We start from the raw sequence: 16,806 nt of genomic DNA, 5'->3' as shown, positions 1-16,806 counted from the left end.
TTCTAAACAGACAATCCACAGTCCTGCCTAATTTAAAATCTCTTAGTTTGGAGCAAAACAAGAAGTACCTTAGACCATTTTAAATGTGTTTCCTGGCAGCTAGAGATAATATGATGGGTCTCTATATAATGATCAGTGACAAAGCAATACTGGGGAATATGTAGTGTAAGGCCTCAGTCATCCTGTGTCCCTAGGAATGGAATTCCTGCACAGAAAATGTATTAATCATTACGGTATAATGGGGCATCCATCTGGAATGACCCACAGTTTAATGGAATGGCCTCATGTCTTTCTGATAGAATAGCTATGATGTCAATTTTAGTATCTTTGACTTAGAAAGAATAATCAGTGAATGGGCTAGCAGAGAGCATAAGTAGTATGTTTAGTGGTTCTCAAGGACCCAACTGGGCAGCCCATTTTCTCATCTTATCTGTAAACTAGTTGCCATCTTGCAGAAATGACTACTCTATGGGATGGACCAGGCAATGCATCATGGAGATGACCCTGGGGAGAGCCTTTGTGGGTGGGTGTACATCTTATAGGTCTTTGACAAGAACTTGTGTGAATAGAGTGGACAGCCTAATCCAACTATAATTCAAGCCCTTCCAAGTAAAGGCAAAGATGTACATCTTAAAGTACAAAGATGTGAGTCCAGGTCTATTAGAACCCAAAAAAGGCAGAACACAAATCAATAGCAGAATATCCTTTCATATTATAGGGAAAGTTGGTGATAATAGAAACAGGATTCTGGACCACATCTCATAGGATGACACAATTATTAATAGCTCTCCTATCCTGGACAAGATAGTATATAGGTAGGCCTTCATGATCAATTTGATTTTCCTCACTGGAAGTATGGGAGTATTACAAGGTGAAATGGCATGGCACCATCACCCTCAGATGGACATCAGCATCAATGAGTTTCTGAATAGATTTAATAGCCTCTAGTTTGATATATTATTTCACAGAAGGGGGCAGTCAGTCCATAGTCTGGATTTGCACAAATTCACATGATACCATGAACTCCACATCTGAGAGCTTGGTGGGTAAATTTCATAATATGGGAGGCAAATAAGACACTAGGGGGTCCCATAAACTCTTTAGGTTCCTTTAAAATTACCCAATGAGCCAAATCAATTCCTTTGTATTCTAACCTAATCTCTCCTAGATCATAGAGAAAAATGGCCTCAAGTTTACATAACAGGTCCTTTTTTACACAATGAAATAGGTGAATTAGGCATTAGTAAAAAGGAAAAGCAAGATATTAAAACAGGGATCCTCAAACTTTTTACACAGGGGGCCAGTTCACTGTCCCTCAGACCATTGGAGGGCCAGACTATTAAAAAAAAAACAAACTATGAACAAACCCCTATGCACACTGCACATATCTTATTTTAAAGTAAAAAAAAATGGGAACAAATACAATATTTAAAATAAAGAACAAGTAAATTTAAATCAACAAACTGACCAGTATTTCAATGGAAAATATGTCAGGTTCCATATTTGTCACTGCTAGTCATAACAAGTGATGCCAGTTTGCATCAGTTAGTCTAGATCTGGTTGGAGATTTCAGATGTTTCATTCTGGAAAAAGTCTGTTCACAGACATAAGTGCTGCCAAAGATGGTTGCCGTTTTGAATGTATGGTTCCTGAGATTAGGATATGTCTCAAAGGGGAGAGATGCAGAGAAATTAGGCAAGCTGCTTGACTTGAATGCTTCTTTCAGAGAGTCACAATTCTGCAGTTCAGCCAGTTCCATTTGGTAAACTGTATCCACATTTTCAGTGTCAATAGAAAATGGGTTACAGAAAATCTGTATATCTTGTTCATGGAGATGAAGCTCTTTAAATCTGAATTGGAACTCCTTTTGCAACTTTTTCAGTGAATCTACACATGCTTCGTTTGGGAATGCAATCAAGGGTTTTTCTGCTAACAGATTTTGAATTAAGGGGAGATGGCAGAAATTTTCCTCCTTCACTTGTTTGATAAGGAGGCCTAATTTTACTTCAAATGCTTTACATGTAATTGCATATCACAGATGAGCTTCCCTTTTCCTTGAAATTGCACACTGAAACTGTTGAGTAGCTCTGTTACATCTGTCAGAAAGGTGAGGTGCCATTTCCATTCTGCATCATTGAGCTCTGGTACTTCTTTGTTTTCTGAAAGCATAAAAGCTATAATCTGTGGAAGTCATGGAAATGTCTCAAAACTCCTTTGACTCAGACAACGGACTTCTGTGTGGTGTAGAACATCTTCATAGGCAACATTTAGTTCAGACAGAAATTCTTGAAATTGTCTGTGGATTAGTGCATTACCTCTAATGAAATTAACACAAGATACCACAATTTTCATAATAGGGTCCCACTTCAGTGATTTACTACATAGCAATGCTTGTTGGTGGATGAGGCAGTGTAAGGCTATTGGATGAGAATGGTTACGTTTGTCCATCTCTTGGTTAATGTGAGCAATCACTCCTTTCTTAGACCCCACCATGCTAGGAGCACCATCAGTTGTCACACTGGCTAGTTTAGCACAGTCCAGCTCCAAATCCTTCACAGTTTGGGAAACCTTTTCATACTTTGATGCTTTGCAGTGCAGCAAGGTCTTCTGTGACTTAGAAATTGTCATTTGTCTCACGAATAAAAATTAGAAGTTGTGCAGAATCACGAACATCATTGCTCTCATCAAGTGCCAAGGAAAAATAGGAAAGTTTTCTTGTGGAGTTTTGCAAGTGCTGATGCAAATTGTCTCCCATTTCTTCAATCCTTCGTGTAATGGTAGATCCTAAAAAACTAACTGTACTAAATAAGCCTGTCTTTTCTGGACACATCTCTTTGGCAACAGAAAGAAGGCACTCTTTAACAAATTCTCCCTCCATGAATGGTCTGCCAGTGCACACTATTAGCTTGGCAACTTGAAAACTTGCTTGCAGTGATGAAATATTTAGCTGATTCTGCTTCACAAAAGTATTTTGCTGAGTGGTCAATGTATTTTTTAGTTTTAATATTTTATCTTTTCTCACATCTCTGACCAAACAATCATATTTATCCTTATGTTGAGTTTGATAGTGTCAACACAGATTGCATTCTTTGAACACAGACACTATATTCTGGCATATCAAATACACAACTCTTTCCTTGTACTGCAAGAAAAAATAATCATAAGTCCACTGTTCTTTGAATATTCTACACTCCGAGTCAGTTTTTCTCTTTCTTGACATCATTGTTTCCTAGGGATTCCAAATTGCTATTAGTAAAATACCATTATATATTTACAGCCCTACAAAAACAATATACCAACAATAATTTTGCCCACACAGAGGCATACAGACTGCACTGCCCATCAATGCAGTCTGATTTGTGTCCATCAATGCAGCCTTCCCAGTCCACATCATTTCAGCCTCACCAAAGGTCATATTGATGGAACTCCTCTTTTACCTCAGGCTCACACTGGTGCAATGCAGGAATCAGCACGATTACAGAGCCGGTTCCTCCACCACCTTTCCATTTCACACTAACCTGTGAGAACTACACTGCAATCTGTGAACTCACACAGGAATGATCAGATTCCACGGCAGGAAAAAAGAAGGCACAACACTAGTGTGTGTCCTCTTGCGGTCTGTATTTATGGATCTGTAATTATAGACCGTAATACAAAAAATACATGCCTCACTTCCCCCACATAGTACAATGGCAACCATACTCCCCCAGGTGCACAATGTAATGGCCCCTATAACCTCCCTTTGCCCAAAAGTCTCTCCCCACATTACTACATAGTACAAAGGCCCCCATCCCCCAGATGCACAACATAATGGCCCCTATAATAGGTGCAGCTGCATCCTGTGCTCCTCTCACTGACCACCAATGAAAGGGGTGCCCCTTCTGGAAGTGTGATGGGGACCAGATAAATGGCCTCAGGGGGCTGCATGCTGCCCACAGCCTGTAGTTTGGGGACCCCTGTATTAAAGGTTACTATAAGCAGGGTGGTTAAGGTGCAGATGATTTCTTATTCAGTCTTTAACACCAGTAAGCCCTCAGGGGAGTACGTTAGCACTGAGAAAACCACCTCTATGTCCACCAAGCAAACAAAAGGGTGTCCCATTAACAGCAGTCTCAATTAAGGATCCCTTAACTGTTCTCTTATACTCAACATTCCCCCCAAAACCCTATTTTCCAACCACTTCCTTTCTCCTGTCCTTGTGAATATTCACTCCCAGTATCCAAAACAGGGTACAGACCAGTGTTTGTGAAAATTGTGGGCACCAAGGGATGTCCATGTGGTAGCTGGTTCTTTGAGGTCCTCTTTGGATAACTTGGAGGGTGTCAATGTCTGTTGGAGGCCCCAGCTTAGATCCCATTTCCTTCAATATCTCTTAAAGTGCCTCTCCTTTTTATAATAAAAAACACACCAGCACCCACTCCCATGTTCTAGATCTCTCTGGTCCTCTGCCCCTTCTTCTTTGTACTCCTGCATTTCCTCCTTAAATGATGGCCACCAAGATTTTCACTTTCTTTAACCTTTCTTAAGTTTCTTCTCTTCTACCCATCAAACACATACAATGAGATTCCCTGATTTCATTAGTGGTTTTTCCATTCCAGCTGAGACAGAACTTATAAAAGTCATTATAAATGTCTACTGATAATTGTTTAATATAAGCTGAAGCAATTGCTTTTAGACCATGCTCATTTTCTGGATTTAGCTGACCATATTTCTGGGTAGCAGCACACAAATGAATATAGAAAACAATGGGATGCTCATTTAAATTTTGTATACTATCATGGAATTTCCCCCAAACTTTTGGTTGTTATACTGCTTACTCTAGTATCATAGAGTGTCATTTTTGCATCCTTGAATGTTTCCCATTCCCTTCTTTTTTTTAATTTTAAACATTATTTTATTTGGTCATTTCCAAACATTATTCACTGGAAACAAAGAACATTTTCTTTTCCTCCCTGCCCCCCCCCACCTTTCCCTCTCCCATAGCCGACTCACGATTCCACTGGTTATCACATGTGTTCTTGACTCGAACCCATTTCCCTGTTGTTGGTATTTGCATTAGAGTGTTCATTTAGAGTCTCTCCTCAGTCATATTCCCTCCACCCCTGTAGTCAAGCAGTTGCTTTTCATTGGTGTTTTCACTCCCACAGTTTATCCTCTGCTTGTGGATAGTATTTTTTAGATCCCTGCAGATTGTTCAGGGACATTCTCCACTAATGGAGAAGTCCATCACCTTCCATTGTACCACAATGTATCAGTCTCTGTGTACAATGTTTTCCTGGTTCTGCTCCTTTCGCTCTGCATCGTTTCCTGGAGGTTGTTCCAGTCTTCATGGAATTCCTCCACTTTATTATTCCTTTTAGCACAATAGTATTCCATCACCAACATATACCATAATTTGTTCAGCCATTCCCCAATTGATGGGCCTCGCCTCGTTTTCCAATTTTTGGCCACCACAAAGAGCTCAGCTGTGAATATTCTTGTACAAGTCTTTTTCCTTATTATCTCTTTGGGGTACAAACCCAGCAGTGCTATAGGTGGATCAAAGGGCAGACAGTCTTTTAGAGCCCTTTGGGCATAGTTCCAAATTGCCCTCCAGAATGGCTGGATCAATTCACAACTCCACCAGCAATGAATTAGTGTCCCCACTTTGCTACATCCCCTCCAGCATTCATTACTTTCCATAGCTGTCATGTTAGCCAATCTGCTAGGTGTGAGGTGATACCTCAGAGTTATTTTGATTTGCATCTCTCTGATTATAAGAGATGTAGAGCACTTTTTCATGTGCTTATTAATAGTTTTGATTTTTTTGGCTGAGAACTGCCTATTTATTTCCCTTGCCCATTTATCTATTGGAGAATGGCTTGATTTTTTGTACAATTGATTTAGTTCTTTGTAAATTTGAGTAATTAAACCTTTGTCAGAGGTTTTTATGAAGATTGTTTCCCAATTTGTTGCTACCCTTCTGATTTTGGTTACATTGGTTTTGTTTGTACAAAAACTTTTAATTTGATGTATTCCAGATTATTTATTTTGCATTTTGTAACTCTTTCTAAGTCTTGCTTGGTTTTGAAGTCTTTCCCTTCCCAAAGGTCTGACATGTATGCTATTCTGTGTTCACCTAATTTTCTTATAGTTTCCTTCTTTATGTTCAAGTCATTCACCCATTTTGAATTTATCATGGTGTAGGGTGTAAGGTGTTGATCTAAACCTAATCTTTCCCACACTGTCCTCAAATTTTCCCAGCAGTTTTTATGAAGTAGTGGATTTTTGTCCCAAAAGCTGGGATCTTTGGGTTTGTCATATACTGTCTTGCTGAGGTTGCTTGCCCCCAGTCTATTTCACTGATCCTCCTTTCTGTCTCTGACCCAGTACCAGATTGTTTTGGTGACCGCTGCTTTATAATATAGTCTGAGATCTGGGACTGCAAGACCCCCTTCCTTTGTATTTTTTTTCATTATTTCCCTGGATATCCTTGATCTTTTGTTCTTCCAAATGAACTTTGTTATGGTTTTTTCTAAATCAGTAAAAAAATTTTTTTGGAAGTTCCATGGGTATGGCACTAAATAGATAGATGAGTTTGGGTAGGATGGTCATTTTTATTATATTGGCTCGTCCTACCCATGAGCAGTTAATGTTCTTCCAATTGTTCAAGTCTAGTTTTAGTTGTGTGGAAAGTGTTTTGTAGTTGTGTTCATATAGTTCCTGTGTTTATCTCGGGAGATAGATTCCTAAGTATTTTATTTTGTCTAAGGAGATTTTGAATGGGATTTCTCTTTCTAGTTCTTGCTGCTGAGCTGTGTTGGAATTATATAGAAATGCTGATGACTTATGTGGGTTTATTTTGTATCCTGCAACTTTGCTAAAGTTGTTGATTATTTCGATTAGCTTTTTGGTTGAATCTCTAGGATTCTTTAAGTAGACCATCATGTCATCTGCAAAGAGCGATAATTTGGTCTCCTCCTTGCCTATTTTAATGCCTTCAATTTCTTTTTCTTCATTCTCTTCATTTTTATAGTCCAATTGAAATCTGTTCTGAGCCATTACATTCTTGTGATGTTCATCTTCTAACAACAGGACAGAAACTTTGCTTTCTCATCCTTTGTGAAAAGGGTATCCAATAGCTCAAATATTCCCAAGTGGTATTATGGCTTCTTATAGTATTTTAATTTTTTTTAATGATGGTGGCTGCGTCCATCCAAAAAAGTGGTGTAGATTGCTGCTATATGATAATGTGCTTAGTAGAAAGGGGATATGCATTTTCCTCTAATTATTTCCTACAAAAGTGGTTCTTAAGAATGCCATGGTCTTTGATTTGAAAAATCTGGATTATATGGTTGTGGTCTGGTACCTCTAATGGTCATGGCAGTGAAAGGCAGCCTCAGTTTGAAAGCTCTGCTCACTATAGTATCAATAACCCATTTGCCTAGGCTCTAAGTCTTCAGGTCTAACTTCCAACATTTGGAGTTGACCACAATCAAAGATCCCATACATATCTGACCACATTTGCTGCAACAATTATCTAAGTACTTAGACTAGTCCAAACTGAGCTTTCTGGATAAACCACTCACATTCTGGGCATTCCTGATTGAACTGGCAGTTTTCCCTTATCCCAAACTTTTATTTTTTAAATAGCATTTACTTATTAATTAAAAATATTTTTCCATGGTTACATATTCATATTTTTCCCTCCTCTCCCACCCTCCTCCCATAGCCAATGCACAATTATACTGGGTTTTATATGTGCCATTGATCAAGACCTATTTCCATATTATTAATATTTGCACCAGAGTGATCATTTAGAGTCTACATCCCCAATCATATCCCCATAGATTCATGTGATCAAGCAGTTGTTTTCCTTCTGTACTTCAATTCCCACAGTTCTTCCTCTGAATGTGGATAGTGTTCTTTCTCATAAGTCCCTCAGAATTGTCTTGGATCATTGTGTTGCTGCTAGTAGAGAAGTCTATTAGATTATATTGTGCCACAATGTATCCATCTCTGTGTATAAGGTTCTCCTGGTTCTGCTCCTTTCATTCTGCAGCAATTCCTAGAGGTCATTCCAGTTCATCTGGAATTTCTCCAGTTCAATATTCCTTTTAGCACAATAGTATTCCATCACCAAAAAATACCACAATTTGTTCAGCCATTCTCCAATTGAAGGGCATCCCCTCGTTTTCCAATTTTTTGCCACAACAAAGAGCACAGCTATAAATATTTTTGTATAAGCCTTTTTCCTTATGATCTCTTTGGGGCACAAACCCAGCAGTGGTGTGGCTGGATCAAAGGGCAGACAGTCTTATAGTACCCTTTGGGCATAGTTCCAAATTGCCCTCCAGAATGGTTGGATCAATTCATAACTCCACCAGCAATGCATTAATGTCCTAATTTTGCCACATCCCCTCCAACATTTATTACTTTCCTTTGCTGTCATGTTAGCCAATCTGCTAGTTGTACCTCAGAGCTGTTTTGATTTGCATTTCTCTAATTATGAGATTTAGAACACTTTTTCATGTGCTTATTGATAGTTTTGATTTATTTATCTGAAAATTGCCTGTTCATGTCCTTTGCCCATTTATTAAGTATATTAATTTGGATTGGATTGTCATTTTTATTCTGTTAGCTCATCCTACCCACGAGCAATTAATGTTTTTCCAATTGTTTAGAACTAGTTTTAATTGTGTGGAAGGTGTTTTGTATTTGTGTTCATATAATTTCTGTCTTTGTCTTGGCAAATAGATTCCTAAGTATTTTATATTGTCTAGGGTGATTATAAATGGAATTTCTCTTTCTAACTCTTGCTGCTGGGATTTGTTGGAAATATATAGAAATGCTGATGATTTATGAGGTCTTATTTTATATCCTGCAAATTTGCTAAAGTTGTTGATTATTTCCACTAGCTTCTTAGTTGATTCTTTAGGATTCTTAAAGTAGACAATTATATCATCTGCAAAGAGTGATAACTGGGTCTCTTCGTTGCCTATTTTAATACCTTCAATTTCTTTTTCTTCTCTAATTGCTACTGCTAGTGTTTCTAGTATCATGTTAAATGATAGAGGTAATAATGGACATCTCCTGATCTTATTGGGAATGCTTCTAATTTATCCCCATTGCAGACAATGCTTGCTGATGGTTTTAAATATGTACTGTTTATTCTTTTTATGAAAGGTCCTTCTATTCCTATACTTTCTAGTGTTTAAAATAGGAATGTGTTGTATTTTATCAAAGGCTTTTTCTGCATCTATTGAGATAAACATGTGGTTTTTGTTGGTTTGCTTGTTGATATGGTCAATTATGAGGATGGTTTTCCTAATATCAAATCATCCTTGCATTCCTCGTATAAATCCCACCTGATCATAATGAATAACCCTCGTGATCACCTGCTGTAGTCTTTTTTGCTAGTATTCTATTTAAGATTTTTGCATCTATGTTTATTAAGGAGATTGGTCTATAGTTTTCTTTCTCTCTTTTTTTTTTACCTTCCTGACTTTGGAATTGGTACCATATTTGTGTCATAAAAGGAATTTGGTAGAACTCCTTCTTTGCTTATTCTGTCAAGTAGTTTGGGTAATATTGGGATTAGTTGTTCTTTGAATGTTAGATAGAATTCATTTGTGAATCAATCTGGTCCTGGGAGTATTTTCTTAAGGAGTTCTTTGATGGCTTGTTCAATTTCTTTTTCTGATATAGGGTTATTTAGGTATTCTATTTCTTCCTCTGTTAATCTAAGCAATCTATATTTTTGTAAATATTCATCCATATCACCTAGATTGTCATATTTATTGCCATATAATTGTGCAAAATAGTTTTTAATGATTGTCTTAATTTCCTCTTCATTAGAGGTGAGGTCTCCCTTTTCATCTTGGATACTGTTAATTTGGTTTTCTTTTTTCCTTTTATTAATTAGAGTGACCAGTACTTTATCTATTTTATTTGTTTTTTCAAAGTACCAGCTTCTAGTTTTATTTATTAAATCAATAGTTCTTTGACTTTCAATTTCGTTAATTCCTCCTTTGAGTTTTAGGATCTCTAATTTAGTTTTCATCTGAGGATTTTTAATTTGTTCACTTTCTAGTTTTTTTTAATTTGCATGCCTAATTTATTGACCTCTGCCCTCCTTAATTTGTTAATACATGAACTCAAGGATATAAATTTCCCCCTAAGTATTGCTTTGGCTGTATCCCATAGATTTTGAAAGGATGCCTCATCATTGTTATTTTCTTTAATGAAATTATTAACTATTTTTATGATTTGTTATTTAACCGGTTTTGGAGAATTGTATTATTTAATTTTTAATTGATTTTTGATTTGCATCTTTTCATTGCATTGTGATCTGAAATGGTTGTATTTATTATTTCTGTTCTTTTTCACTTGTTTGCCATGTTTTTATGCCCTAGTACATTGTTAACCTTTGTGAATGTACCATGTGCTACTGAAAAGAAGTTGTATTCCTTTTTGTCCCTATTTATTTTTCTCCATATAGCTATTAATTTTAATTTTTAAAAGATTTCATTCACATCTCTTACCTCGTTCTTAATTTTTTTTTGGTTTGATTTATCTAGTTCTGATAGAGGAAGGTTCAGGTCTCCTTCTAGAAAATTTTACTATCTATTTCCTCCTTCAACTCCACTAGTTTCTCCTTTAGAAATTTGGAAGCTGTACCATTTGGTGCATACAGGTTTATTACTGATATTTCCTCATTGTCTATACTGCCTTTTATCAGGATGGGATCAACTTCCCTATCTCTTTTGATCAGATCTATTTTTACTTTGGCTTTGTCAGATATCATGATTGCAACTCCTGCCTTCTTTTTCCAAGTTGAGGCCCAATAGATCTTGTTCCAGCCTTTGATCCTTATTCTATGAGTATCTCCCTGCCCAATACGTGTTTCTTGTAGACAACATATGGTAGGATTTTGGTTTCTAATCCACTCTGCTATTTGCTTTTGTTTTATGGATGAGTTCATTCCATTCAGTCAGAGTTATGATAACCACCTCTGTATTCCCCAACATTTTGATATCCTCTCCTTGTTCTGCCCTTTCTTCTTTCGCTATATCTTTTTAGACCAGTGGTTTGCTTTTAGTTGGCCCCCCTAATCCCCACCCTTATTATAGTCCTCTTTCTGCTCCCTCCCTTTGTTCCCTTCTTGTTTTATTTAGTGTCTATTAAGTTCCCTCCCCCTTCTCTTTCCCTCCTTTTTTGTACTTCCCCTCTCCCCCCTTAGTTTTTCTCTTCTCACTTTCCTTATAGGGTAAGATAGAATTCTATAACAATAGATCTAGATGCTCTTCCCTCTCAGAATTGATTCCACTGAGAATAAGGTTTAAGTATTTCCTATGAGCACTCTCTTCCTCTCCTTCTTATAATAGTATTCTTCCCCTCCCACTCCCATGTGCCTCTTTGTGTGGTAGAGATTATCCTATTTTTTCTTATTTCTTCAAGTTTCTCTTGGTGCCATCTTCTTTTCCCCCTCCTCTTTTTGCATATCATCTTAAACCTCTTAGTACCTGTTAGAATTATAAGGGAGGATAGATGGGGAGGAGCAGGGATGGAGGTAGGAAGGGATAGGAGGGTTGATATGAAAGAGAGAGAGAGTGACAAGAGCTGAGAGAAAGTCTGTATAACTCACCCTCTCCCTCACACCTTAAACATACAAGAGGGAATATCTGTGAATATGTAATAACAAGGATGGACAGGGGCTGTGTCCTAGAAAGTAGATTTCAACAGGTTATGGTTATGGTTTAGACTTTTCCTAAGGACTTTGCTATGCCTGAGACACAAGAAATCTCCTCTGGACACGCAGTTCTGTCAGGCAGGCTGTATGTCAGTTTCTCTGGATTTTGCTCTGCCAAAGCTGATATAAGCACACCTACCCCCATTCCTTCTTTCTGTTTTACTAACCTTCTTGCTTACCTTCTGCAACAACTTGTATCTGACTGCAGTTTTCTTCAGAACAAGGGTGATTTAATTATTCAAGAAACAAGGGAGTGATTAGGTTAGAGGGAGCAGGAAACCCTATGGTGCTATTCAAGTAGCTTGTCACTTCCTTCTTCTGCCAAGCCAAAGGGCTCAGGCTTCAGCATTTCTTCTCCTCCTTTCTCTCTAATTACTTTACTATCCTACTCTAAACAGGTCACTAGTGTCCTTCTTGGGAAGGCAATGGGACGGGATAGGTCTTTGGGGTGACCCCCCCATGAGGTTCAGGGTAAAGCACCCCTCAGCAGCAATTGCTGTTCTCTTTGCTTCTTTGATCAATGATCCAGAGATGTCAGGGATCTTTCTGTCTTTCACTGCAATTGGAAATAGAGTCAAGACTCTGCTACCATAGATTTGGGGTCCCCAGCTCAGGTCCTTCGCTCCTGTCTCTCACAAGTTCACAGGGCAAAAGACCCCCCTTTAAAGCTCCCAATCCCACAAGCCCTTTCTGCTCCTCCAACTACCACTCTTCTTGTCCCTCCCCAAATTCCAAAATAGTTCCTCAGTGCTGGTTTCCTTTCCAAAGTACCCCAACCTCTCTACCTATGAATAATTCTTCTAATTACATACAGTTTTTGACAGTTACAAATAATATTTTTTTCCATATAGGAATATAAACAATTTGACCTAATTGAAACTCTTAAAGAAAAAATTTCAAAAAACTTTTCCCCTCTCTTTCTTATTTACCTTTTTATGTTTCTCTTGATTTTTGAATTTGGCTATAAATTTTTCTGTTTATTTCTGGTCTTTTCTTTAAAAATATTTGGAAATCTTCTATTTTGGTGAATACCCATACTTTCCCCAGGAAGTAGTCAATTTTGATAGGTAGGTGATCCTTGGTTGTATACCCAATTAGCTTGTCTTCTGAATATCATATTCCAGATCTTGTAGTATTTTATTGTGGAGGCTGCCAGATCCTGTGTAATCCTGATTGGTGCTCCTTGATATCTGAACTGTCTCTTTCTGGCTTCTTGTAATATTTTCTCCTTAGCTCAGAAACTCTTGAATTTGGCAAATACATTCCTGAGGGTTGTCTTTTGAGGATTTAATGTAGAGGGTGATCTATGTCTTTCAATGTCTATTTTGCCCTCTTGTTGAAGAATATCAGGGAAGTTTTCTTGGATAGAAGGAATGAAGCAAGGGAGGAAGGAAGAGAAAATAGAAAACTGAATAACTAGTATTAAAAATGAAAAAGAGTTCACAAAAAAAATGATGAAGTAAAAAATTATTAGAAACCATTATGTCCAATTATGTCAAAGAAAACCAACAGCATAAATATAATAGATTAATATTTACAAAAATCAAAACTATTCATATTAACACAGAACAAGAAATAGAGTATTTAAATAAATCAGTCTCTAAAAAATGAAATTGAACAATCCATAAATTAGTTCCCAAAGGAAAGATACAACTATGGCCATACATTTACAAGTGTGACAAGGAAATCACTTTAAAAGACTGATATATATTAATTTAACGTCGCCAAGGAATTCAGCTATGTAATTCCTAAATGAAAACTCAAGTCAGCAGTCAACCTTTTATGGAGTTTTAATTACAAACAGGAGGAAGAAAGGTGAGAGAGAGAGAGAGAGAGAGAGAGAGAGAGAGAGAGAGAGAGAGAGAGAGAGAGAGAGAGAGAGAGAGAGAGAGAAAGGGGATAGAAGGGAATAGGGCTTAAATACCCCCTCTGTTTAGGCTGGGCCAAAAGGCACAAGCCCTTAGATAGCTGAGGCAAAGAAAAGAGATCAGTCCCTATCACTCCCGTGACCAAAATGGAGAAACAGTCTCAGGGGCCTCCACCTCCAGCCTCCTTCAGAGCAAAACTTCTCAGAGCACAACCTCTCAGAGCAAAACCTCTCCCACCACCCCTCAGTCCTCAGACCCTTCTATCTTTAAGGAAACCATCTCAGTTCCCTCCCCTCAGTTCTCACATCTACCAATCACTGTCCATGTCTTCCCTGTGCCAATGGTGGCTCTAGCTTAACCCAGGACTGCCCAGAGGTCTGCCCCTTTGCACATGTCTGTTGAAGGTCATATTCTCAAATAATTAAATTTTGATCTATGCTGCAGCCCTTCCTAAATCCTATTAGGACTGAGTAGGGTGGAGATTGTAAGTTCCAAGACCTGGTTCTGTCATTCCAAGTATCTCTATTGTATCAATTCTAAAATAAATCATGACTCAAAGAACTTCCTGTTCTATGCTTAAGCATAGGTCAAAGCCCTTTCCATTGTTCAGCAAAAGGTTTCTGTCCTAAAGTAATCTTAAGTAGGGAGGAGAAGGACCCTCCCATGCCAAGGGGGTTCACATTCCAATAGACTATTAGTAGGAAATTTTTCAAGTAGGAAATTTCCCAATGGTGAAATTTTCAACATTTATAAGTCTAAGAAATTTTAAGGTTTACACAAGCAAATCCAATCTAATGTTCAAAGAAAAATTAATTCCAGTGTTAGATAAGCTAATATTTTTTTTTAAAAACGAAAAAGAAATTATCTTACTAAATTCACTCTGATAGAAATGTGGTTTTAAAACATAAACCATGTGTTTGGAACACATTCTGATGTGTTCACAATTCTGAGATGTGGGAGAGTAAAAAGTAGAAGTTGATGTATAGGGTTAACTATGGGATTTTGAATGAGACTGCAGGCAGTAATCCCAAAAGAGTATTGATGCCTCTATAAAACAAGCTAAGATGGATTTCTGAACCAAAGAAGCCTTCAGCATAGCCGTAGCTGTCAGGGGCAAAAAGATAGAGTCATGACTGCTTTTAGAAAAGTAATTCTAACTCAAGGCAGAATCTTGAACTAATCTCCACTAACCTGTGAAACTGTCAGGTTGTGTCAATTTGAGGAATAGATGCCAAGAATCTTTCTAATTATTGAGATATACATTTCCTTTCCTGTTCCAATTAAATGTTTTATTGATGATTTTATGCTATTGTTAATTGCTCAGTATTTAGAACCAAAATGATTTCTTATTTCATGTGGGGTTTGGAGCTTGAAACCATCAATGCACATTTAACCAGAAAATCATCCTCCCTTTTCCCATCTCCTACCTCACAATGAACCCAATTCTATGGGAAACTAGTGCTAACTGGCACATGGAAAACAACAATTGGCATTCAAGAAGCATCAGCTGAACATTGTTAAATATGGCATACTTAAATGATTGGTTAACCCCTTTCCTTCTAGGAAGAAACTATTATACTTAAGAAACTATTATTCTTAAAATTCTTAATGTGAAAAAAAGCATACAGCTCTCTCAAGTAATGTTTCTATAACATAAAATGGTGAATAACACTGAATGATTAGCATTTACTTTTTTATAGGGGAAGAGGGATTTCAGCATATTGGAGGACAGCAGATTTCAAGAAAGGACCTATTAAAAAGACTGCAAGAACAAACCATCTTCCAAAACTAAATCCTTGACTCCAGATGTTGATTGACCGTGTTTTTTCACCTATGATATTCAGACTTTACATTTGGTACTCAGTACATTTATTAATTGAATGAAATTGATAACGAAAAACTGACTACCAGACTGCAAAGCTTTGGCTCCTGTGCCAGAAAATCATTACTTTGATAGCACACATGTAACTTTCTTAAGTAGTTATAAAATGCTTTATAGCACTGTCAGGACTTTGAGAGAAATCTATGTAATAAGTGGATAGAGCAAGGGATTAATTCTATTTTTTTTCCATTTACCCTCTAATCTGGTCTAACCTACAGAGATTACTTGTTTCTGTAAATTAATTTACTTTGGCCTTATTTTGGAAATAAATTCATCCATTTGGCTTTGCATTGGATAAACTAAAAGAGTAAGCCATTAATTGGCTATTCGTGTATGGGCCTATAATATATTCCTCTAGGTTGCTTTTTTATGAAATTTCTTAACTATTTCTAAAACTATTTTCCAGGCCTATTACACATCAATTAAGAGTTTCAGATTTTCAAAAGCAACTAAGTAATAAATAATGTGTGTGCTACTTCAGTCAAAATCTTATTCATCAGATCTAGTAATGAACACCAAGTGTTTTGGGTTTTTTGGGGTTTTTTTGTTTTTTTGTTTTTTTTTGAAGTATTTCTTTAAACTTTAAGAGTATCTCTGAGGGGTAGGTAGCTGGGTGGCAGAGAGGATACAGTGCCAGGTTTGGAGTCAGAAGGATCTGGGTTCAAATGTGGCCTCAGACACTTTCTAGCTGTGTGACCCTGGGCAAGTTACTTAACTTGCTTGCCTAACCCTCACCTCTCCGTTTTGGCATTGATACTAGTAGAAAGTAAGGTTTTTTGTTGTTGTTGTTTGTTTTAAGTATGATTATCCATTTTTGTGTTTATGTCAAATATTGAGCCTTTTTATGTGAAAACATGTTGTATAGATGATGTACATTCTTGTTGATCTGCATATTGTCTCCTCCATTAAAACATAAGCTCCTTGAAGGCAGGGAATGTTTCTCTGTTTTTGTCTTTCCTTGTGTCCACAGTGCTTGGCAAAGTGCCCAACACAAAATAAATGTCCAATAAATGCTTGTTTGAGTGATTGATTGAATCTTACAAGTTTACTATAGGAAAAAGTGAATTAACATTTTATATTAAAATATTATAGTTCATCTACTATTTCTAGATTCATGGGAACACCATATATGGGGAAATCATTATAATTGCCTACATGTTATTCAGAGAAATATTTGATTTACTAAGCTATACTGATGTCCTAATTTGCTAGTCGAATAATCCCAGATGCTTGACCTATTAAGTGCATGTCCTCTCATGTGTGGCTTCCTCAAAAGCTACCCCCAGGTTGGAAGCACTTTGTGGGTTGATAACATTTAAAATTAT

General features: G+C 37.2%; 1 protein-coding gene across 7 annotated transcripts in view; it reads left to right on the top strand.

Moving 5' to 3' along the window:
• CCDC169 (coiled-coil domain containing 169) overlaps positions 1-15,406 on the top strand; it is a 101,745-nt gene extending 86,339 nt beyond the window's left edge. For all 7 annotated transcript variants that reach the window (XM_007495335.3, XM_056794763.1, XM_056794758.1 and 4 more), the window contains one exon: positions 15,300-15,406. In XM_007495335.3, coding sequence (XP_007495397.1) covers positions 15,300-15,399 — 100 coding nt within the window. In that variant the 3' untranslated portion in view covers positions 15,400-15,406. The remainder of the gene's footprint in view (positions 1-15,299) is intronic.
• The last annotated feature ends 1,400 nt before the right edge of the window (positions 15,407-16,806 follow it).

Source organism: Monodelphis domestica, chromosome 4 (assembly GCF_027887165.1).
Source record: "Monodelphis domestica isolate mMonDom1 chromosome 4, mMonDom1.pri, whole genome shotgun sequence".
Classification (NCBI taxonomy): Eukaryota; Metazoa; Chordata; class Mammalia; order Didelphimorphia; family Didelphidae; genus Monodelphis; species Monodelphis domestica.
The sequence above is the reverse complement of the archived record's forward strand: the minus strand, read 5'-3'. Positions and strand labels throughout refer to the sequence as shown.